This window comes from Theropithecus gelada, chromosome 15, assembly GCF_003255815.1.
Source record: "Theropithecus gelada isolate Dixy chromosome 15, Tgel_1.0, whole genome shotgun sequence".
NCBI lineage: Eukaryota > Metazoa > Chordata > Mammalia > Primates > Cercopithecidae > Theropithecus > Theropithecus gelada.
The window spans coordinates 39,817,052-39,843,711 of NC_037683.1; the positions used below are offsets into that span (position 1 = coordinate 39,817,052).

Here is a 26,660-nt window from a genome sequence, read left to right on the forward strand (position 1 = left end):
CTGGTCGGGCTGCAGCAGCTGACCAGTACCGATCGTCCGGCACTCCCCAGTGAGATGAACCCAGTACCTCAGTTGAAAATGCCGAAATCACCGGTCTTCTGTGTCGCTGGCGCTGGGAGTTGAAGACTGGAGCTGCTCCTATTCGGCCATCTTCAGGTCAATAGTTTTAAAATCTTTTACAATCCCATCATTTTTGAGAAATGAGCTAGTTCCCCTAAATCCTGCATTCACTAAGACTTTGACAATTCTCCCATTTGCCAGACTCTTTGGGGAAATGTGATGGTATAATTTGTGGACACACACTCTCCACCCTCATGACTGTCTTACCCTCTTCCCACCATCAGTTGACAGTCTCTCTGAGGAGATATAAAGCATATCCTTCCTCCCAGTTATAAGAAAGATTACGGTAGCTAAGCTGACTCAAAGTAAGTAAGCAGCACCTCTTTGCTTTAGTAAAACTCATGTTTGTCTGAGCCTGTGCTATTTTACGCAAACCTATAAGTACAGGACACTCACAGACCACTTAGAGGAGAGTTCAAATATGATATCACTTCAGTGCCTAGCATAGGGTACAGTACAAATAAAAGTTTCAATAAGTATGTGTCTAATAAATGTTTATTACATAAAATCTCTGAACAGTTTTAAGGTCACAGGGTCGTCTATGACATGACAGAACTCTTAAGTGGTTACATTTGCCACACCTAAAGGGAATTTGTCAATGTAAACTTTATGAACGTGAAAAAAAGGTGAACATAGGAAACAAAATGTTTAAATACATATATGTCCCCAAATAACAACAATGACTTTCAGATGAACAGCTCATACCTATTATTTATTTTCCTGTACATAGCAATGCATTATTTATTTATGATTTATGTCTTCTTAGAAACATCCAATTTCTGGCATTGACAAGGCCCCTTCTAGGTAAAGAGATTTTCCAAAAACATTTGTCATATAAACTTCTCTAAAATAGTTTTTCTCAAAAAATACGATCCACCTGCCAACAGCATTTAGCATCAGGTGGGCCAATTATTTAAAATTTAAATTTCTAATCAACCACTTTTCCTGAATCTGGTCTTTGAGAGGAGAATCAGGAATCTACATTTTTTAACTCTTCTAGTGATTCTTATGCATATTGAAGTTTTAAAACCACTGCTCTAATGCCTTCAGGGTAAAATAAGATAACCTGCCAAAAGAAATAAAAACATGCATTGATCTTATGAAGCCCCCTAATAGATACATAAGGAATTTGTGAGCAGTAATGACTCCATTCTTTCTTCTAAATAGGGACTTAAAACTTTGAGACATGAGTACCTTAAAGGGTACAAAAATAAAATCCACACACAACTATAGAATGAGTTGGTCACCACATTTCTCCTCCCCCATCACCCCAACACACACACATACACACAAACCTCTCCAAAGATAGAACCTAAACTTCTTTTGGGGACCCTAGTAAAATTGAGTTTTACTCACTTTAATTTGTGGTAGACTAGACTGGACTGGGGTGAGCATCTCATATACCTAAATGTTCTCAGTTCTTAAAAAGTCGAAAGTTGAATTTGACTTGAAGGTCTTTTGGGATCTCATTCATAGTAGCCCAATAAGAAAATACCCAACACCTTAGAGACACTAGAGAAGCTTAGAAACTCATTCAGTACTCCCAGAGCCCTCAAGACCCAGTTTGGAGTGGGTTGGTCTCCAGGGAAGTGCACACAGTAGCCAAGCCCTAACAGAAGAGCCCAGCTGTGACTTTGCTTTATCAATATATGGAAACAGCAGCTGCAGAATGCTCATCAATATGGCCAGCTGGAACTTAAAATCAGAGCTAATCATACTCAGCATCTGCACCTAAACATCAGCAAAGCCTAGGCATTCAGGTGGAGAGGATCCAGGTGGGAAAGTCAAAGCCAGGGATGATTAGGTTTAGTGCTGGTCTAGAATGTGAATTGCCTTTTCTTTGCCATCTCCAGTACAATACGATTTTCATCCTTATCTTGAAACTCATTTCCCTTATTCACAGTGTGACATAAAGCCCTCTAGGAAATAGAGGTTGGGGCAGGTGAGCCCTACAGATCTCCAATGGGCTTGAGCTGGTTGCTACTACCCACCCCTTTCACATGATTCTACCTCTTGAGGACAAATAACAAAAAATCTTGCATTTATATTGGGTTATCAGACCAAGCTTAGGTTAACTCAGTAAACTGCAAAGTTTCTTTTTATTTTTTAACATGAAAAGATAGGGAATCCTTTTATACTGGTATAATTCTGAGCTTCTGAAGACTAATGGGAAATTAAGAGAAACTTGCATTACAGGGGAAGCAATCTTAGTACATCCACAGAAAGTTTCCACTGATATTTATCTTGGACCACTTAATCAGGCCAGTAATAAGCAAAACAAAGATACAACTCTTTCTCAAATTCCCTTCCCTATTCTGATCCTACATGGAAAACACGTTCTCATTTCTAAGTGGTAGAGAATATTTGCTTTCAGGAGAAAAGAGAAAATTTGCAAATAACATTCTGAATGCCATCAAATTTGTCTTTTTAGAGTAAAAATAACTTCTGAAGTTATCTATCTATATATTAGATCTACAGATATATAACATATCTATATAATGTGTATATAGACATATATATACATCTATATACACGTTACAAATAGATATATGTATTTGCACATATGTATGTCCAGTTTTTTTCCTCCCAATGTCTACTAGAGCCACATAACTTTTATAAGTCCCATTGCCTTATTTCATAGGATCATTATGTTTGAATCTGGAAGAAACCTTAGTGTTCAATATGTACATTTTACAGATGAGCAAAATGAAGTCTATAAGCTTCAGAGTGATTTCTTCAAGGCCACGTGGCTACAAGTTTACACAAGAATGAAGATAAAAATCCAAATTCCCTGATTCCTGGCCCAGCACTGTTTCCAAAGGATCATAAACTCTTTTTTCCCCCAACCAGGGTCTCTGCTGAAATCCTATATAGCTTGGTTTAAAAAGCATAAAAAATATGCTATAAAAGTAATGGCAAAAACAGCAATTACTTTTGCACCAATCTAATACTTTTATTGCTCCATCTGTAACATAGCCTGGGTATAGAAGACATACCAATAATGTGATAGAATAGTGTGTTCAAAGAAAAACTGCCTCATTGCTTTTAGAGGTGGCGCTGACCCCAAATCATTCAGTAATGACAGAGTTGATACTGTTTAAAACATGTATCTGCAAGAGGTTTGTAAAAAAATCGATGATTTGAGGTCTTGGGGTTATTTGACATTTCTTATAGCTCTCGGCAACTTCCATTCAATTCTGTGCAATAGGAGTTTATCGAGCATTACTGCAGAGGCAGCTAGTGCCCTGCCCTAGTCCCTTGGTACTCACCATTTTCTTATAAGAACGAATCTGTGCCTGAGGGCTTTGTGAGATTCAGAAGTACACTGACTGTATGCAAGGTTGGCCAAAGTGCCCAAAATTCAATGCCTCTGGGAATAAACCTCAAACAACAGTGTAGCTACCATATGACAGATATTCCAGCTTTCTTGCCCCTCAGCTGGGAGAACTCTGAGGCATATTCTGGCAGCCTACTAGAAATCTCCAGCATGCACAGAGCCCCATTTCTCCACAATGAGAGGCTGCTCTTTAATGCACGCTGTATCAGCTTCATTTCTTTTCCATTTCCGTGCTCTCTATAGTACTTCCTGGGATTACCACCCAGATAAACTACTTGTATTCAAATCCTCATTTTAGGGTCGGCTTCTGGAGGAATCCAGTCTAAGACAAGCATATACTTTGTGCACATAACTGTTCAATAGCAAGCCTTGAGGGATATGAAGATGGAAATGATATTACTCCAGTCCTCAAAACGTTGAGGCCAGGGAGGGATGACTTGACTTCCAAATATGCAACCACATAGGTAGGACAAGAGAAGACAAAATATTTTGGGAGGATAAGGGATGTATGCAATAAAAAAAACATTTTCACAAATAAAGGATTCTCACAATGAACAGTAGAATTTGCCAATAAGAACTAACCATGAAGTTCTCTATAGCATGATGTTCTCAAATAGGCTAAGCAGTCACATTATGTACATTAAACAACCAACCAAGGTCTTAATTTTCCTTGGAAGCATGTGTCAGAGAATTTGTCATAGCTTATATAATGCAAGTTTGCATGACCAATCCAAAGGGAAAATTTCGTGCAACTTCTTGTTTTTTAGGGGCAAGAGTGGGCTCATAAACCTCCAAATTGGTTGGACCTAATTGATTCATTATTTTGCATCTTGTGTTTGAAGAGTGTCAAAAGCACTTATTTTTTCTTTTCACTCAGTAATGTCAAAGTATGCTAATTTCTGTGGGAAGCAAACAAATTGAATACATTCTGTGTATGTCATTAGGTTGAGAAGCCAGCCCTTTGAGCTTTCACTTGAGCTAGGGATCATGCCAAAGTCAATCACATGTTTGCAGGTCACAGACGTTGACCACACAGAATCCTATAAATAACTCTTAGCCCAAGATGAGTTGCTGAATGAATGACATAATAGAGTAAGTTGAATTAAACTATGTGATAAGAAACCTGAAGGACACCCCTGAACTGATACAAGGCTGGCTTTTTCATATTGGCTTTAGCTGGATTGTCTTGTGAGCTAATGATTATTGAGCATGTAGCTTTGCCAGGTTCTAGGCACCTTAAAAACTCTATTCTATTTAACTCTGAAAACAGCCTAGTAAAGCAGGTATTATCATTATTACCTTTTTATAGTTTAGAAAACAAAGTCCGAGATGGTCAGTAACCTGCTGAAGGTCATACAGATATTTTGTCAGACCCTCAAATCCAAACTTTCCCTAAAATACCATGCTGTCTTACTCCAGAGCTGAAAATAAAGCATACTATATTTTAGCTTCAAAGTGTTTCATCTTAGGAGATGCCAAAGAAGAGTTTGAGGAAATATCAGCTAGGAGGAACTTATATTTTAACAGTATAGAGTTGAAATTATTAGGTGCTAATGGTTTCAATGTCTCCTCCAAAGTTCAGGTGTTGAAACTTAATGGGCAAAGTGATAGTATTAACAGGTGGGACTTTAAAAGATGATTAGACTCTGAGGGCTCCTCTCTCAAATAGAATTTAGGTCCTTATGAAAGAGGCTTCACGCAGCATTCAGCTCTCTTGCCCTTTTGTCCTGTCATGGAAGGACATGGTTTGTCCCCTCCAGAGGATGCAGCCCTTACCAGACAAGCTTGATTTTGGACTTTCCAGCCCCCAGAACCATGAAAAATACTTTTCTGTTTTTTTATAATTTACTCGGGCTCATATATTTTCTTTTTTTTTTTTTTTGTTTTGTTTTGTTTTGTTTTTTTTTTTGAGGCGGAGTCTCGCTCTGTCGCCCAGGCTGGAGTGCAGTGACGCAATCTCGGCTCACTGCAAGCTCCGCCTCCCGGGTTCACGCCATTCTCCTGCCTCAGCCTCCCGAGTAGCTGGGACTACAGGCGCCCGCCACCGCGCCCGGCTAATTTTTTGTATTTTTAGTAGAGACGGGGTTTCACTGTGGTCTCGATCTCCTGACCTTGTGATCCGCCCGCCTCGGCCTCCCAAAGTGCTGGGATTACAGGCGTGAGCCACCGCGCCCGGCCATATATTTTCTTATAGCAGCACAAGTGGATTAGAAAATTGAAATTGGGTCTAATAATGTGTAGTTCCAGGGAAAATGAGTCTTTACTTTTTTTCTGTGATTATTTTACTTTATTTTCTGTGATTTATTTTACTAATATCAAAAGAAAAGTAATGAATTTTTAAGTTATATACATTCCATGCAATGTATACCAATATTTATCCCCAGAAAAGCTGAAGATGTTCTCAAGGAAAAGTTGCAGGGTTTAATACCAAATGATTAAAATGCATTGGTTGGGAAGGATGTGGAACACATTAAATTTCACAGAAGGATGGGGACCTACACAGAAATAATGGCATACAACATGAAAAATAAATAAAATGAAATTGTCTACACTGACTTAATTTTAATTAGGTAATAAGTACCCTGGGTCACATAGCTCTCAGATTTAATTCAAATCTCTTTAAAAATTGTTTTAACTTTCTATCCTTCAAATCTTATCACTTAGTTTTGCTAGAATAAAGTTGTTCTACTCTCTATGTATTCTCTGCCTTACTGGGTTTCCCAGAAAGTGAACTTTGAGACAATGATGTGGGCCTAAGCAGTTTATTTGTGAAGTGATCCCAGGAAGCATGTTGGATGGGATCACTTCCCAAAGGGACGGGATGGGATGGGAAAGGGAGGGAAGCCAATTAAGTCCATTAATGAGTGTTATCACTATGGGCAACTGGCATTCTATTTTGCTGGTACCTTTTCAGAGACTGTATCAAACTCCTATGAATTGTCCCACTGAGGAATGAGGAAGCTGGATTATTTATCTACCATCAGCCCTCCTTCTTTAGTTGAGGGTTGCTCCTGGGAGTGCCATATGCCCTGTCAATTATAGTCTATTTGTTGACCTAGCATGTTCCTACAGCTGGAGAACAGCCTCAGGAAGAGGACAGAGAGTCCTATCTTTTCCAGAACTGTTTGCAAGGCCCCTGGGGATAGATCATGAGAAAATGAACATCTCCCACACTCTATTGGTATACCTTCCCACAATGAGGTTCTTTATTCATTTAGTTCTCAAGCTTTACTGGAATGACCTGAAAACTTATAAAATGCAAATCTCTAGTTTCATCCCATTCTGATTAAAATCAGTGGTTGGGTTCAGAATTTTAACAAGAACTCCAATCACTCCAAAGCAGGTGGTCTGTGTGCTGCAGTATGAAAAAAATGTGCTAGTGAAACCAAACGCTATTAATGAATCTCCATATAGGCTAACTAGTACCTCAGAGATAAAGATCTCTATCTCAGCCATAGATGTACCTTATTTTTCTGTGTCTCATTTTTCAAATACAAGCTGTTGCTCATAAAGAAAATATGAGTATATGGATGAGTTAGCACTTTGCCAGTCCAATTCTGAAAAATTACTTATATGGGGAAACAAATCACTTTTATATCCAACAGATCATGCATCAGGAGAAAAAGTATCAGATACCCTGATGCTAGAGTGACCACATTTTTCTAACCGATGGTCTGGTGAAGGAGTAAATTTATGGGGAAAATAGGCAGAAGGGTTGACATTAGGACAGAGAATAAAGTTATTGTACTTACATATGCTGGTTAGAAATCTTGGGAAGATATTTTCAAGCCCCTGCCACAGGGACTAGCAGATAAACCAAAGCAGTTTTGCAAAGCATCAAAGTTAGGCCAACCATTGAGATTGTGTTTTTAAGTTTCCTGCGTTATAAGAAAGGGTGACATAGTAGTTCAGAATGCAATCCCTTATATTCAGAAGTTTTTCAATAACAAAGTTCCTTTCACATTTTTATCTGTCTACTATGTATTAGGGAAAGTGGGCAGTGAGAGCACTGGGGCCATGACACTTGTTCCCCTCTGAAAAAGATATTCTGCAGTCTGAAGGAATATGATATCTATTGTAAATAGTGAAAATCTCAGCTCATGTCTCCTTTCCATGGCGCCAGGTTCTCGGCACCACTTCTGTGATCTCATATCACCAGGTAAGGTCTAAACTCAAAATATTCAAGAATGCTTTTGTTTCCAAAAGCCCTTAAGATAAACTGCATAATATGGCCTGCAAGGTACTGTACGATTTGGCCTCTGTCTACCTTGCCAGTCTCCTGTCACTACTCCCCGTCTCATCCTTTAAGCTCCAGCCTTGAAACTCTTTCAGCTCTTTGAATTCTCAGTACCTTTATAAGTCTTGGTCCACGCCAAGCTATCGTTTCCTTCTGAAGCCCTTCTCCCATGAGCCTCCACCTTCACTTGAATACCACCTAACCATCTTCAGGTATTGGTCTACATGGAACTTCCTCTGGTTGGCTTTCCTGACCCCTTCAGACAGGTGACTTGAAGCTCCTATAGAATCTTTGTAGACCCTGGGCTCTCCTAATCTTGGAGGCTCCACCTGTCATGTTATGTAGGTGAAGATATACCACACTGCCCATTATGAAATCATTCTTGCTACAAACATTTTGAAGTAAGTTTTATAGTTCAGCTTTTGAAATTTTTGAATATGAAATTTGTCATTGATTGGGACAGAATCAAGACCTGCAGGTTTGGTTGTGAACTCAGTTAATAATCAGTTGTATGATCTTAGACGAGTTACTTAACCTCTATGAATCTGCCTAAGTGATCTAAGGCCCCATTTAGCTCTAAGAGTCTATGCTTTTATCATTAACTATGGGGTGGGATGTTTTTGGTGGTGGTAGGTTCATGGGCATGGGAGTAGGGCACAGATTCTTTACTGATGTAACAGGTACCACAAAGACTGAGAATACCAGTGGGTATGCTGGCCAGAACTACGTAGACAAGTATATGTAGAAAATATAGCACTAAGACTGAAAAAAAGGAAAACTATTTATTTGATATAATGAACAATTTATTAACCTAAAATAAAAGAAATTCAGATTACTCAAACATTATTTTCCTAAACAAGACTGACAAGTAAAACGTGAGTATAATTATTTATAGTCATACTCCCTAAGGCTTGGCATTGGTGAAAACCACATAGAATGTGTTGTAAAAATAATCGGGTATTAGAAACTCTATTTCTATTGTGCTTTGAGAAATGATATAAGTCTTTGGATCTTTTGTGAATATAAATAGTTTTCAAATTGCAGAAGACATAACCAGTCTCTAACTTTGTATAAAGAATTCTGTATTTCATACTACACACATCAATAACTTAATGCAGTCTTTAAACATAGTTTTTATTTTTTCTGATAAAAAGCAATACAAGTTAAATGCACAAAATGTGTTTTTAATCCCAACACCCAGAAAAAGACACTGATTTTGGTGCATACCTTTTCTTTCTAGGCATACACTCGATAGGCACATAGTTCCAAAAAGGCATCACATTTTACATCTGTCTTGCCCAGTTGGAATGGAGAGGTTATCTGGCTTGGAGCCTGCAATATCTATTGCCATGACTAACACACCTGGCATATATGAGAAGTTAGTGAGTCTGATGGTTCACAAAAGCCATTTTTATGAATTAATCTGCATAGAGAAAGTAAAAGTAAAAAATGATAGTAAGAAAGACAAGGAAGTCTGCCTTAAATATTTGTCCCTAAGACACAGCACCTCACTGATGTTCAGGTGACAGTGAGACATCAAGTTTGGGAGCAAAGCTTCTTCCCACCTCTGTGTGGAGAAAGTATAATACTAGCAGGTCAATATTAGCATCCCTCCTGTAAGTAACGCTAGCAATGACAGGGTGAGGCAACTTTACATGGTTTCTTTGCTTGAGGAAACAGACATGCGTGACCAAAGTTGATTAAAAAGGTGGCTAGTTCTTTGGGTAACAAGGCAAGAGACTGCTTCATGAACACAGATGAAAATCTCAGGCTCAACTGGGCAATTGTGTAGAGCTGTTGGAATCCCCTGTGAACAGCTCTGAGCAACAGATACTGGTGTTTTAGTTCTTACTGATACCATGACTGTCATCTATATTCATGTACTGGCGAAGCCTGGAGAAACTCAGACTACATACTGCTTTGAAGCCATTCCCTCCCGCATTCACTTAACTATCTAATTTGAATATTTCCTCATGAGGTTAATTCCTTAACAATATAATTTTGTATCAATGCATAGTGTTCCACTATATAGAGGGACAATAATTTTAAAACCAATACTCTGAAGTTTAATATTGGGAATTTTATTTTTCATAATTATTGACAATTTTGTGATGTTATCTTACAGCAAAATCTGTCATATTCATGATTATTTCGGTAAGATAGATTATTAGGAGTGTTCTTTTGGGGCCTAAGAAGAATACAAAGACTTGAAAATTTTGCTAAACATTGCCAACCTACTCTCTCAAGATTGCCATTTTATATTTCATCCTCTTAAAAGTAGACTTCCTGTAAAGTCTGTTTTTATAGGCTCCGAGATAGATTAGAATGGCAGTTGTCTTAAATTATTATAGCACTGCATTAGCTTAAAAATTATGCTTCATGTAATTTTGTAATTAAGATTCAAGAGAAATTCTAATACCTTGGCCAGCCACATGTGTCAACGATGGTCTAGATTGGTTGATATTATATTCAAAGAGGGATTAATTCAGCAAGAGAAAAATGCATCACAAAGCAAAGAATGAATTTACCAGCTACCTATGCAAAATAATACACTGCATTAGACAAGATGCTATCTTTTATAGTTCTTACAAATATATGTTCACTTCAGAGTCTGTCATTATCTTGGAATGGTTGCCTGGGCCTATGCCCCATGAGGTAAGGCAACAGTGTAAAATTCTATGAAAATCAAAGTATTGGTATATTCATTCCACATTATGAAGAATGTTTGGTTGAAAGTACTGTAATGCTAATTCTCAGGGAAATTTACAGGGAACATGTGATGTTACCACATGGTATACAGCATAAGGACAAGGTGGTCTGGAAAACAACATAAAGCAGGTGGCAGATTGAGGAAAGCTGGCGTAGAAGCTGGGAGATGCCAGATACTTCGGGATATATGGTTGTCACTAGGACTGTCTTTGGAATGACAGGTACTCAGAGTCATAAGGAAATGTTAATGGTCTTCTAGTCCAGTCACTCATGTAGTGCTAGAATCTTCTCTTCAGCCTCCTACCACTTGGCAAACTGGTCTCTGCTTGAACTCTTTAGTGACAGGGAACGCTATCAGCACCACTTACTATATAAATTATTTAATGAATAAAAAAACCCAGCAAGCACACGCAAATGCCTTTATGAACTAGAATATGTCTAAGTAAAACCTTTTATTATCTGGATGATTTGGGACTTACTTTTCAGTAGGAAGAGATTAAACCATGAGGGAACTGTGGTAGTCATTAGGCTATAAAGAATCTCGTTCCCTTCAATATATTTGTAGAATACAATTCCCTACTCTCTTTGAAGTGGGGCATGGCCACATTTCCATTGCTTTGGCTAACAAAATGTGAGTGGAACTGACCTGTATCAATTAAATATGAAGCTATAAAAGCCTGTGTTGTGAATCACCATGTTTGTTTGTTTCCCTCTACCAAAGTGACTGTGAAAGCTTGTTGAGATGGAGATACCAACAGGATGGGTCCCTGAGTGATTGTGATGAACAAGCTCTCACACCAACATACATGGGACTGGCAGTGTGAGAAATCAGCTTGTGAAGAATGTTAAGCCACAGAGAGTTAGGCACAGTCTGTTATTATGGCAAAACTATCACATACTAATGATTAAGGTCAGTTTTAGCAGAGATTTTTTAAAATGCCAATTTAGAGTATTTAGCCTGGGTCAACATATGTATTTGGTCCAATTTCCTAACATCTACAACTGTGATAGCCTACAATCACAACCTGTGTTCAATACCTTATTTCGAAACTACATGTAATTGTGCTCAGCATTTTAACTTTTTTTTTTTTTTGAGATGGAGTTTCGCTCTTGTTGCCCAGGCAGGAGTGCAGTTGCACTTGATCTCGGCTCACCGCAACCTCTGCCTCCCAGGTTCAAGTGATTCTCCTGCCTCAGCCTCCCGAGTAGCTAGGATTACAGGCGCACACCACCATGCCCGGCTAATTTTTTGTGTTTTTAGTAGAAACGGGGTTTCTCCATGTTGGTCAGACTGTTCTCAAACTCCCAACCTCAGGTGATCCACCCGCCTCGGCTTCCCAAAGTGCTGGGATTACAGGCGTCAGCCACCATGCCCAGTCAGCATTTTGAACTTTTTAAGGTAAAAGTAAATGCATTTTAGAAAATTGTTCAAATCTTAGAAAACTACATGCATCAAATTCAGTTTGGTGATGATCACTGGAGAGGCAAAGAGAAAGACAAGATCTTGTATAGAAGGGTTCATGGGAGCTTCAACTATATAAGTTATGCTTTTATTATTTTATTTTAAATCTGAACCAAATGTCAAAATGTTAAGATTTTATATAGCTGGGTTGTAAGTACTTGAGTAATTATGTTTTATTATATAGAATATGCTTGAAATCACTCAAAATACATTTTTAAAAGAATGTTACCCAACAGTTATAGACATCAAAGGAGTTTTCTGATTCCTATCAGCTAAACCTCCATCCAACAAAATGAGCCTGTATCAAGAGTTCCAGATAGTTGACATTTACCTGGATTAAAATGTAAAAATATTCTTTAAGCTCTTAAAGGAGGGCAGATTGTAGAAAGTTCATATTGCAACATTTCTGTATGTCTGAACATATCAAAAAGGACTTCCTTACTCTATCTTTGTTATCCAGTGGAGAAAGTTGACTTCCTGAATGTGACTCTGAGACCAATAATTATGCCTACATATTTGTAGTAGAAGGAATATAAGAGTTGCATTGATGTTACACTTAAATCTCAACTGTAACATCCACTGGCAATGTAGCCTTAAGTAAATCAATTATCTCCTGTATACCTTTACATTTGAAATTTAAAAAGTGAAGATAAATTTCTATTGCATAGGGTCAATTATTATCCTACTGTTTTTTAGTACTCCAGTTTTATACTAAAATATCATACACATGTCAAATATGGTGTATTTAATGATATAACACCAATAGTTGGGCTATAAAAAATCTGAAACCTGAATAATATATCTTAAGATATGTGCAGATTTATCTATTTCATCAAAATGTTGACAAGAGCAAAGGCACTTTCATTCTGACCTTATCCCTTCTCGTTCAAAATCCTTCCATGGTATGTTACAGTTATTATCATTACCATTTTATAGATTATTAGTGAGGCTGTGTATCTTATACTTATGAGATTTGTATTCCCGCCCCCGCCCCCCACCCACCCAGAGTCAGATTGGGTCTTTATTATCTCTGAAAGGGCAGGGTGGGGAGAGAAGGATGAACCATTAAGGAAAATAGGAAAAGGGGATAGTAGGGGAATTATAGAAAGACCGGGGGTGGGATATTTCCATGCTCAACTCCCAGTCCTTCCCTTGGAATCTAACCACCTGATTTCTCTGAGAGCAGTATTTCCTTCTTTCCTGATTCCTTGCCCTCCAGTGCCAGACCCATTTTCTTAGTCCTACATTCTCTTCTCTTCTTTGTGACAATTTATTTTAACAGGGGACTTTATCTCAAAATACTGTACTTGGAGAGCCTCAATGCTGAAGAACAGAGGAACTCTCACTCAATTGGAAGAGCATCTAAAGACAGGGATAAAGGATGATGGAAACCATAGCTCATTTTAGAACTTAACACTGATATTTCAATGCCATGAAAAATAGATACTTGAATATTGGTATTGTCCTTGTTCCGATGTTGCAAACACTAGTCAAATGATGTTTAAGTAAGAAAATGCATGCAAAAGTACTTTATATTTGTCACTGCAATTTAAAAGACTCTCAAAAATTTTTATTACTTTGTTTGAAACCTTATTCAGTAACCACCTTATTATAAAAATATTCAAGCCCAGCAATGTCACATTTTTAGGGATTAAACTATACAGAGTACCTCTCTTAGTGTCAAGGTTGTGTGTGTGTGTGTGTGTGTGTGTGTGTGTGTGTGTGTTTGGTTGGTTTACTTTTCATCTTCGTTGTTTTATATTGGGTAGAAGCTGTTTTTCATTATTTTCATGTTAATATTTATTAATTACCTACCTCTTGGCAAGCACTTTCAGGTATATTGCCACATTTCTTTCCCCAAAAGTTCCCATAAGGAAGTCATTTTTATTTCCATTTCACAGATGAAGCAATTGGGGTCCAAAGAAATTCCCCAAGTTTATACTAGCAATAAATGGCAGAGCCAGGACTCAAACCCTGTGCTTTTGACATCAAATTATTTTCTCTTCTCACTCATTCTATATAAGGATAAAATTATGATACTTAATAAGATCCAGTAGAGTTTTTAAAAAGCCTCTTTTGCTTCTTTAGAGAAAAAGCTTTTGATGTTACTTAAATGTAAAAATATAAGAGTTGCAATCTGAGTCTCAGGAACAGGGCAGTCAGCACTGCTGAATTTGGGTACCTGCAAGTAAACGGCCGAAGCAAGGCCAAGAGACATTCGTTTTTCAAAACCTGAGACACACAGAACAAGGGAAACATTGAAATGGCATTCGATGTCCAAAAGTGATAATGTGGAATTCCTTAAGTTCTGGCCCCAGGGAAAGACACTCGAAATCATCAAGTTCTTGCTGAACTTCATGATATTATTTATCTGCAATCTGCAATTTATAACAATATCCTGCTAGGTTGAAGCTGAGAAAAATGAGTTGTCAAAAATAGGCAATAAAAATTGCAAGTATGAGCAACCATCAAAATGATAAAACTGTCAGACCTGTACACATCAAACAACAATTTCATTCATTCTGTCCAATTTCTGGTACTTAATATTGTCTGCTCTGGCAACTAAGCTCCACTTAGAGTTGCTATTAGCACAAATATATTTAAAAGAGACTTTTGTCTTTTTTGGCTGAGTTGTTAATGGTTTCGTAGAGAAAACGGTAAAATTGTCTTGAGAGGAATCCACCAATGTCTGGGAAGATCTGTCAAACAGGACATCTCAGTCTTAAGCATTTTGGAAAATATGCCTGGTATTAGCTGTGAGAAGGCATGAGAGACCTCAAGAAGTTTACATTCTTGTTTTTCACATGTTTCACTCACCAATTATAATGTGTTTTTCCTCAGAGAAATCCTTTTTACAAAAAGAACCTCAAGCATGAGAAGTGTTGCTGAAATGACAGTGAAAAAAAGGAAAGAGGAAGAAAGCAGGAAGAGAGAAAGAGTATCAGAAGTGGAATGGGAGAGAAGGAAGAAGGGAAGGCAGAAGGAAGGGAAAAAGGATTAAGAATGAAAATCACAGACTATTTGAATTTTTATCTCTATTTTTAATTTTTTGGGTATGTTTAAGTACCTTTATTCTAACAAAAAGTAATGTTATGAGTTTAAGGAGAAAAAAATGATGAGAAAATAAATGTCCTCATGTTCATTAAAGATTGTCAATTTTCTCCTTTTCCTGCATCATCTGACTCCTCTAGCTTTTGTCTGGCTCAGCATTGTTTCAGCTTGCTCTGGTAGAACCAGAGCAGTAAAGAGCTACGACCTGTCAGCCAGAAATATCATTGTGGACTATCTTCAGATTTTAGTGATTCTGTCTGATAAGCAATAGAAAAGTTTATATGGTGGCCTTTAAAATCACTATCCTATTTTAAGGGCTTTGGCCAGGGCTACAAGATACATTTCAAGATCAATTGCGACTGGGAGATGTACAAAACAGAAATTTTTCTGAATGTCTATCATTCAAGGATTTGGTTTCCAGAACTGCCTGCCATGTCCATTACACATATTTCTTGGTCCATTCTGCTTTCCTCCCACTGTGAATCCTCTGCCTTTCAGCTTTTCCCTGTAGGTGCTCTCGTAATCTACAAACTTTGTTCTTTCTCCAGTGGCATCTTAACTTCTCCTTTTGGTCTATAAGAAATTCAAGGATTACCAGGGGCAATGCTGCTCCTGACTTGGGATCCCCATAAGACCTTTTATGTTGCCCGTCGTACTGTCAGGCAGCTTCTCTACCACCATTTCAGCCTTCTGGGTGAGTCCCAGGCAGGCTCCTCAGTCATCACCAACTTTGAATTGTCGATGCTGGTTGGCATCTGTTCTCCTCACGAACTGCCACAAATAAAAAAAATTCCCAAGTCAAAACTGCTCATACAATTAAAATCATCAAGAGAATGCACATCAGCATTCCACTATGAGCAGCCTATATATGTCTCATTCCCACCCTGGATCTGTCACACACATTTCAAGCATGGCCCAACAGTCCAGGCTCTATGAAGAACTTAGTGAGATCCAAGTTACAGAGGGGTAGTTACTATGTAAAGTATCCAAAACGGCAAAAGACATAATGCCTTGGGGAAAAATGTAGTTACTGAATAAGTGTTTGTGGAATGAATGAATGCATTCATGAAACAAAAATGGCATGGAAACGTCCCACTGCAAATATCTACAAACAATGGTTATCCCTCTCTCCTTCCCTTTCAATTCACAGGTAAACTGAAAGCGTTCTATATAATCCACCTGCTGGTATAGGAAGACTACAAGGAAAGATCAACTTTGACTATACGTTTGAGACTTTGCAAGTTTGGTTGCTGAATATGGAAATTAAACCCAAGGGCAACAAACATTTATGAAAAATCCCTCCAAAGTGATACTCTCAACACCTAAGGTCTACATGAACCTTACAGAAGAAGTAAGCTCTGCTAAACTGGAGCTAAACAAAAACCACAAATATAAGGAAACAGTCCACTATGAGCTAAAGACAGCAGACACAACCAACAGGAGGATCACAGTGCCAATAATTTCAGATAATAGGACAATCTGAAAATATATCATTACATTTAATATAATTAAAGACAAAAGAAACAAAACCATAAGCACAGAAAATGACACTATAAAAATAATTTTTAAAACACACATAGAATTTCTGGAAATTAAATAAACAGCAACAAGATGGGCTAAGAGATGGAGTGAAAGAATGAGAAGATACACATAGACGTTGCAGAAAAAATATCTGAACCAGCAATGGCTGAGAGTTTTACAGAGCTAGTGACAAACATGACTTAATATTCAAGATACACAATAAGTCCTAGATAGTACGAATTCACACTTTGACATATTATATTGAAAGTTCAGAGCACAAGGGGGTGGGGATTTAACCCCCCAACTCATGACAAGGTTGGAGGGTCAGACATGCCTCATTATACCCTCCTCCCTTTTGGAATTCAGGAAAAGCTGACCAGCATTTACCATCTACACACACTTTAAGTCTGATAAGAAACATTTACAATCTATTCTCTCTGGAGCCTGCTACCTGGAGGCTTCATCTGTATGATAAAATTTTGGTCTCCATAACCTCTTATCAAACCAGACATTCCTTTCTATTGATAATGGACTCAACCAATTGCCAATCAGAAATTTTTTTAATCTACCTATAACCTGGAAGCTCTCCCCTTCGAGCTGTTCCACTTTCTGGACTAAACCAATGTATATCTTACATGTCTTTGATTGATGTCTCATATCTCCCTAAAATGTATGAAACCAAGCTGCACCCTGACCACCTTGAGCACATGTTCTCAGGGTCTCCTGCAGGCTGTGTCACAGAGTGTGGTCACTCATATTTAGCTCAGAATAGATCTCTTCAGAGTTTGAATCTCTTCATCAACAGTACTAGACTCTTGCTGAAAGCATTGCTAAAGGATAAACTTCATGAGGAAATTACAGTAGGAGAGGAATAGTAAGCAAAGAAACTGATGAATACAGGTAAATTCAAAGAAGCCCAACTGAAAAAAAGGTGAAAAATTTAAGGAAAATATAAAAATGAAGGATGACATATAAGAGCTCAAAGTAGTCAAAGAACAGTCATTGCTTGTTTAAGAGAATCATGGAGCTATTGATGAACTTCAGTTTGTGTTGTCAAGTATGTATATTTAAAATTTTAAAGTAATTTTAAGAAATATCTATAATTTATAACCAATAAAGGAAGGAAATGGGGGATTAAAACAAATTAAGTAATCAAAATTAGATGATGGTAGGGAGCAAGAAAAAAGTAAAAATCCACATTTATTCATAATTCAATAGTAAAACACTTGAAGTATTTTCTTTAAAGTCAGCAACAAGGCAAAGATGTTCTCTACCACTGCCTCTATCCAACATTGCATGGGAGGTCTTAACCAAAGCAATAAGACAAGGCAAGAAAGTAAAAACATGACAACTGGAAAAGAAGAAATAAATGTGCTGCCACTTACAGATAATGTAATTGAAAAAAAAGCTACAGAATATATGACATACTCATAAAAGTAATAATACAGGTTTATAAAATTTCTTCAAAGAAACTGATATACAAATATCAAGGTTGCTTCTATAATGCAGCAGAAAACAACTGGCAAATATAATTATCCCCTAGCAATTCTGCTATGTGTTATACTAAGAGAGCTCTTGCATATATGCACACAGAGACAAAAATAAGAATATTTTCTGCAAAAACATTTATGACAGTGAAAAAGCATATTAAGCAAACAAACGCATAAACAAACTGTCCCTCAGTAGGTATATTTGCACAATACAATAAATTGCAACAATTAAAATGAATGGACTGCCAATCTGGATAAATCTCAGAAACATAATGTTGAATGAAAAGGCAAGTTGCAAAAGAAAGGTTCAGCATAGTGTCATTTATGTAAAATTTTCCTAAAATATTATCTGTGAATATATACATATGTAGGAAAATATAAAATATGCATGGGATAGATATAGGGAAAAGAACCCCCAAACTTCATACATATAATGACTTCTGGCTTCAGGACAATAGGATTTTGGCCATATCTGTAACATTTTATTTTCCTTGACAAAAACATTCGAAGCAAATATTACAAAACTTTAAGATTTTGTCTTGATGGTAGGTGCAGGGATGTCAATTACTTTCTGTGATTAAATTCTTTCAAAATTAAAAAACAGCGAAAAGATATTCATTGGTCAAGTTGACATTTTATACCAAGTTTTGTGATATCCTTGTTATAGTATCTGGAATAATATAGGTAAACAATAAGTATCTGATGAATGAAATACATGAGAATCATGAGAGCCACTTTGAGATTCACCTCCTTCCCCCTCGATGTCTTCTGTGTCCTGTTTTCCTTCCCTTTTGCCTGCCTGTTTCTGAGAGGTCACTGATACATGCTAAACTTCCATGCAAAATAAGACCAACAATACAACAAGAAAAAGAAAAAAACATCTTTTCTCTCCCAGATTTTTAGACTTCTATTTATGTTTGTGTCAGGGTAAGCTACAGAAGGACTAATTTATCTCCCTTGTTGCTGCTCCACCGGCCAAGCTCATCATTCACACATTAGAGAGCTGAAAATCTTCGGAGATTACCGCTTCCAGCAATAAATTAAACGTCTCACTTTGAGGGTTGCTTCCTGCTTGATTTTTAAGAAAATATAAAATAGAATTGCTGCAGGGAGGATAAAGATGATGATAGATGACTTATTCCCGAACTTCCCCCAGCCTACTTAAAAATTATTTTTCATGTAACAAAAGAGAAAGCAAACACTGAAAAAGGTACTATTGTTATACCTTCTAACCGTCTCACATGAGCAGCAGGAAAAATGATTTTTTCCCTTCACCACAATATCAATAAGAAGAACAGTAATCAGAACTCACAATATATATAATTATCACTATTATCTGAATGGAGTTATTTTGGCATTGTATAGCAAGTTAAATACAATGTGTTAAGAATATGTGTTTTTGGTTGAATGATGAGTTCTTTGTTTACCCGTTCAGAGATTTAGCTTAAATTGAGTCTATATGTACCTTTGCTTGTATTAACATCTCTGTTCCAACCTTCTCTCCTATCTTTACCTGATTCTACAACACGAACAGATTATCAAATATCACCAGAAAATAAATCATTATGAAATACTTGTTTGTCTAAAAGTACCAACCAATGTCTATAAGGTGAAACTCAATGATCAGCCAAACAGCCATATATTTGATCAAAAATCAGAATGCTCAAAATTTTCTGACTATATAGGCAGGTAAAGTTATTTCAAGTTGGAGAACATAAAAGTTCTTGTCTAAATGTTTCACAGGATTTGTATAAACAACACATCTCCAGAAAGCACATTTTTGCTAATATAAGTAGTGGTTTAACCCAACTTTGTTTTTGTATGGATAATAAAGTAGATCAACACACATTTCTCCCACAGTCAGCCAAAAAGATACCATAAAAGAGAATATGCTACAGCTCACCCCTGGGATGTGGAGACTATCCTGCAGTTACCCAGACGGGAAGTTCAAGATACTTACTTTTCAGCTCTCTACACTGTCATATTTTAGGTCTGATATTTAGGCTAAAAAAACCGATCCACTACTAGATGCCCTATTTTCTTGGTAAGGCAGATACAATAATATCTTATTTTGAGATAACCTAGAAAGCAGTTTTTTCCAAATTTCCTAAAAAATTCATGTCTTGCTCTCCTCTATAGCAAACCTAGAAAGGGAGGTAGAGTACAAAAGGAGTTCAGGAAATTTAACCAAAAAGATGCTGGAAAACTGCTGGTACAAAGTCGGAGCAACTCAACAAAGAAATTCAGGACAAAAGAAATCACACATTGCACAAGCTCCCAATATGCTACTAAACGAAAATGTCCAGAGGAGATAGTAAACTCTAAGATTATTTTTCTTTATTTGGGTTTCAAGGCAAAAGACCATGAGCTATCATCATCTGTAAAATACCTGCATTATTGACTTCCTGAAACAGGATATTGATTTTTTTTAATGAACAACTTAATTAAAATGTTTCATTCTCTTTCATAGTTAACATTCACATCATTGTTGAAAATAGAAGAAATATAATAAAACACAATTTTTGTAACCCAAAGGTGAAGTTTAAAAACGTTCTTACTCTATGACTTCCTATTTAAGAAACATTTTTCATAGTTTAATTCTTTACCAATATTTGTGCTATCAAAATTGAATTACCAATCATAAAATAATTTTATAAAATAATCTAAGTTATCAGAATAAAAACTGTTACTTTTATTTCAATTTGTTCATAAAGGTTAAAAAATACACATACCTCAACAAATATAAAACACGGGATGATGGAATAACTTCGTTGAGTGTTGCTTCCTACAGCCATTTCTCACACCATATAGCAAGACTGCACCGTCTAAAACTGTCCAGACTGAAATAGAAATAGGTTGCATAGTATAAGAACCATATATTGAGAAGTCCCTTAGGTACCTACATAAAAATATCAGCTACCTTCCAGATAAGCAGGCTGTGTACAAAAGCAAAACAGTGATCTACAACACAGTCAAGTCAGACTAATAATCATTCCAATGAAAAGCAAATAATGTATACTTGCCATGAACAGTTTTACATCCCAAATGACCAGGTCAGGAGCCCCTTGTGCACATAGCTAGTGAACGGAATTCTAATTGCCTAGTACTGCATAGTGTCTTACCCCAGTAGACTGTCCTAATGCCATGAAATACAATTTTTGGTATAAAACATTTTTTACTATCCATCCTGCATGAATCTCTCTTACTTGTTCCTAATCCTCCCGATTTGCAACCTAGAGAACTGTCTGCTTATGCTCTGGTCTCTCCCTTTGAAGCTGACATTTAGTACAGATGCACCAATCCCTGACTTCCTTCCTTGACTATTATTTGTCCTTGCTCCCTTGAATACACAGCCATGAACAGCTTCGGGTTAATATGCCACTGATGTGTTTTACTGGTTTCCCTCAGCCCTGTGTGTGACCCAAACATAAAACAGTAAAGGCCTAACACATTGCATTTAACTTACAAGACATTCACTTAGCTTATAAGAATGGAGTAGCTGGGCAATAGCAGACTGTCATTAAATATTTTATGAGAACATATCTTCCCTGCTTTGAACTGAAAATATAATTGCATTAGGAGATCAGTTAGTTTTGATTCTTCTTAATACAATGAAGATTTTAAACTTCAATGAAATTTCCAGTCCAGAGTTTAAAAAATCCCAGTACATTTTTTATTCTCTAGCCAAGGCAATACTGCACATTTCAGATATCTGCTCTTAAAGTCATTATTTTTCATTTGTTCTGTTTCTCTGTCATCCCTACCAACAGTCCTTGTAGATTTTGATTACGGTATGAAAGGTAACATAGGAAGTACTAGTATATTTGAATGGCCAGCTGTACTTTTTTAAAGGTCAGACATTAATGTTAATGTCTTCATTTCTATCCTTCCTAAGTTCCCTCTGCCCTTTTCCAGAATGAAACTTTAAAATCCATATCCTTCCCTTTTGAGATATCGACTCCTTACTTGTCAATTAAAAGTTTCTCTCATCAAATTTAATACTATGTGCTTTATAAATCCATACCAATCACACTAAGTTTTAGGCAACTTAATTTTTTTCAACTAAAATTGGATATTTTCTGCTATAAAATAATACCCATACTACATCTGTTATTTCACCATTCTATTTTAGGATTTAGGAAGAATGAATATTTTCTTCAATAAGAAAGGAATCTATATGTAGAAAACACATTGAATTGATTGGACAACCATCATTTTAAAATGGACAACCATTTTAATTTTGCCCTTAACCCAAATATCTTAGAATTTACTTAGTATTTATGATATAAATGAACTTTCCTGTTAGCATCGGCCAAATACAGTGCTGTACATCTGAAAAGAAAATTAAATATTAATCATGTTCATGAAGGCAGAGGCACCAGAAAAAGCAAAGGCATCAGACACCTAGTGTTTTAGATGGCTTCTCCATGTAATTAATAAAGGATAAACAATAAAGTAGAGAATACAAGACAAACTTTAGGATATGAAATGCCCCTTTATTTTCATTCTTCTGGTCCAAAATGCAACCAAGCTTTTTACATGTATATGGCCACACACACACACACGCACACACAAATAAAGAGAGGGGAGTAACTATAGTGAGGTATATTTTATATATACCAATTCACTCATTTTAAAGTATACAATTCAGTATTTTAAATAAATTTATCAAATTGTGCAACTTTTCCATAAAATGGTTTTAGAACTTTTTAATCACCCCTAAAAGAATTATGATGTCTATTTACTGTTAATTCCCACCATCAACTCCTTTACCATATCCCAAAGCTAGGTAATCTACTTTTGGAATCTACAGATTTGCCTTTTCTGGATATTTTAAATGAATAGAATAATATAATACATGACCTTTTATTTCTGCATTCCTTCACTTAGCATATTTTTGAGATTCATTCATGTTGTTGCACATTCAGTAATTTTTTTTCCTTTTAACTGCCGAATAATATTCCATTGTATGGCTATCGCACCTTTACCAGTTGGTAGAAATTTAGATTGTTTTGAATTTTTGGCTATATCCAATATTTAGTTGTATCCAATATTATGGAAGACCACGCTAATAACATCTGTGTACAATTCTTTGTGTGGGTTTATATTTTCATTTCTCATGGATATTAGACACCTAAAAGAATTGCTGGGTCATATGTTATGTTTAATTTTTTAACAGCACTACTAAAATGTTTTCCAAAGTAGTTATGCCATTTTACATTCCCACCAGCAATGTATGAGAGTCTATTTCTTCACATTGTCATTGATATTTTAATTGTTTATCTTTTTTATTATCGCCATTTTACTGGGTGTGAAATGATATCTCATTGTGGTTTTAATTTTCATTTTGCTAATAAAAATTATGTTGAGCATCTTTCCATGTGCTTATTAGCCATTTTTATATCTTTTATGAAGTGTCTATTCAAATACTTTTTATAGTTGGGTTGTTCATCTTATTATTTTCAAGGTGTAAAGGTTTTTTGTACATTCTATATACAAATCTTTACCAGATACATATTTTCAGTATTTTCTACCGGTCTTTTGCTTATACTTTTATTTTTTCCATCTTTTTTATTGATTGAGGTGAAATTCACACAACAAAAAGTTAACCATCTTAAAGAATACAATTCAGTGACATTGAGTACCTTCACAGTATTATGCAACCACCACCAAGTTCCAAAATATTTTTTAACCCCAAATGCCCTGTTCCCATTAGCTGCCTCCTACTTTTCTTTAAATTGATTAATAATAGTTATATATATCTATGAGGTATAATGTGGTGTCTTGATGTTTACAATATAAAATGATTAAATCAGCATAATTAACAAATATATCACCTCACATGCTTATTTCTTACTAACAAAAACATTTAAAATATAATTTTATAGGAATTTTGAAATATATATCATTAGAATTACCATTCTGTGCAACAGATCATTAAAGCTTATGCCTCCTGTCTACCTGAAACTTTTATCAACATCTCCCCTTTTTCCATCCATCCCCCTCTTCCAGCCACTGGTAACCATCATTCTAGTCACTATTTCTATGATTTCAACTTTTTTAGATTCCACATGTAAGTGAAATCATACGGTATTTGTCTTTCTGTTCCTAGCTTATTTTATTTAGCATGATGCTCTCCAGGTTCATCCATGTTATTTTCCCCCCTTTTTAAGGCTAAATAGTATTCCATTACAATATTACATATATATGTTCACCAAATAGTATAGTAACACTATATTACATACTGCCTAGGTGTCAATTATCAATGGATAAAGAAAATCTGGTGTGTTATGTATGTATGTGTGTGTGTGTGTATATATGTATGTATATATATATACACACACACCCAATAGTAATTTGGTGTGTGTATATATGTGTGTGTATATACATACATAGACACATACACACACCATATATTCTTTATCCGTTCATTGAAAATTGACACCCAGGTAATTTTAGTATCTTGGCTATTGTGAATAATGCTGCAATAAACATGAGAATGCATATATATTTTTGGCATACTGATTTCAATTCCTTTGGATATATACTCAGAAGAGGGATTACCGGATAATATGATAAATTCTATCCTTAGTTTTCTGAGGAGCCTCCATACTGTTTTCCAGAATGGATATATTAATTTACATTCCCATCCACAGTACACAAGCATTATTTTCTCCATACCCTCATCAACACTTACTATCTTTCATCTTTTTTATAATGGCCATTCTAACAGGTATGAAGTAATACTTCATTGTGGTTTTAACTTGTATTTCCCTGATAATCAGTGATGAGCATAAATATATATATATTATATATAAATATATAAATTTATAAATATTTAATAGATTATATATATCTAATATATTATATCTCTTATAATCTATATTAGATTATAATTATATATTTTATATATATTATATATAATCTAATATAGATTACATATATAATATATATCTCTTAGCCATTTGTATGTCCTTTTGAGAATTGTCTACAAAGATTCTTTGACCATGTTTAGATTGGGTTATTTGTTTTATTGCTATTGAGTTGTTTGAGTTCTTCATATATTTTAAATATTAGCCCCTCATCAGATGTACGTTTGAAAGTATTTTCTCCTGATCTATAGGTTGTCTCTTAACTCTGTTTCCTTTGCTGTGCAGAGCCTTTTTCTTTGATCCCATTTGTTTACATTTTACTTGTGCTTGTGCTTTTGGGATCATATCTAAAAACATCTTTGTCCAGTCCAATATTGTGCAGCATTTCCCTTGTTTTCTTCTAATAGTTTTACAGTTTCAGGTCTCAATGTTTAAGTACTCAATCCACTTTGAGTTAATTTTTGTTTGTGGTGTGAAATCCAATGAGTCCAATGTGAGTCCAATTTTGTTCTTCTGCTTGTATAGATCCAGTTTTCCCAACACCATTTATTGAAGAGACTATTCTTTCTCCACTTGTGCTTTCTTGGCACCTCTGTTGAAAATCAATTGACCACAAATATATGGGCTTATTTCTGGGCTGTCTATACTGCTCTATTGGTCAAAATGTCTGTTTTTAATGCCAGGACCATGTTGTTTTTGTTCACTATAGCTTACAGATTTTGAAGTTAGGTAATGTAATGCATTCAGTTTTATTCTTTTTTATTTCTCAATTCCTTTGGCTATTTGAGATCTTTTGTAGTTCCATACAAATTTTAGAATTGTTTTTATTTCTGTGAAAAATTACATTGGAATTTTGATAGGGATTTCATTGAATCTATAAGACCTCTTTTGGTAGTATGGACATTTCTTTTAATTTCTTAATTGTATTAGGGTTTTCTAGAGAGACATAATCAATCAGAATTAATGGAATGTGTGTGTGTGTATTTATACACACACACGAGAGTTTATTAAGTATTAACTCACATAATCACATGGTCCCACACTAGGCCATCTGTAGGCTGAAGAGCAAGGAGAGCCAGTCTGAATTCCAAAACTGAAGAATTTGGAGTCTGATGTTTGAGGGCAGCAAGCATCCAGCATGGGAGAAAGACATAGGCTGGGAGGCTAGGCCAGTCTAACCTTTTCAAGTTTTTCTGCCTGCTTTATATTCTCTGGCAGCTGGTAAGATGGTGCCCATGCAGATTAAGGTGGGTTTGCCTTCCCCAGCCCACTGACTCAAATGTTAATATCCTTTGGCAATGCCTTCACAGACACACTCAGGATTAATACTTTGCATCCTTCAATCCAATCAAGTTGACACTCAGTATTAACCATCACAAGTCTACCCCTTGTCAACTTGAACCCATACACATCTCCTGAGATTATGCGTAATCTTCACATAAAGACAGTAATAAGGTCATAATTATGTCTAATGTAATACAACTATCCTTCATACAACCAGAAATGTACTAATCCCCAATCCAAATACATAAAGTTAATAATACTTAAATGCTGATATGCAGTAAATAAATCTTATGTCACATGATAAAGTAGATGAAACGAAGATATTTTCTTAGTACAAGTATATACGTGCACCAACATGTTTTTAACAAAAGGAGGAGGAAATACTTATTACAATTATAGTCCTCATTCCTGCAGCTGGTCAAGCAGTCATAGCTGGTATTGGTGATTACCTTCTTCTACTACCCAGTCTGTATTCCCTTTGCCTTCAGCAAGCAACTCAGCAGGTTGTGTTTTCTTTTCCTTGTGGTGTGACCCAAACCTTCATTCCTGAAGGGTCTGGGCCATTTGTAGTCCTGCC

At 36.1% G+C, this 26,660-nt stretch overlaps 1 protein-coding gene across 3 annotated transcripts in view; it reads right to left on the reverse strand.

Annotated features, from left to right (window-relative positions):
• PLPPR1 (phospholipid phosphatase related 1) overlaps nt 1-26,660 on the reverse strand; it is a 300,616-nt gene that overhangs the window by 127,134 nt on the left and 146,822 nt on the right. Inside the window, exons 1-2 of one of the 3 annotated variants that reach the window (XM_025359300.1) lie at nt 20,951-21,198; nt 20,660-20,767 (exon numbers count right to left, since the gene is read on the reverse strand). The exons of 1 other annotated variant lie outside the window; for it this stretch is intronic. In XM_025359300.1, coding sequence (XP_025215085.1) covers nt 20,660-20,722 — 63 coding nt within the window. In that variant the 5' untranslated portion in view covers nt 20,723-20,767; nt 20,951-21,198. Of the gene's footprint in view, nt 1-20,659; nt 20,768-20,950; nt 21,199-26,660 lie in introns of those variants that run through there. One more of the 3 variants, XM_025359298.1, reaches the window with a different exon arrangement.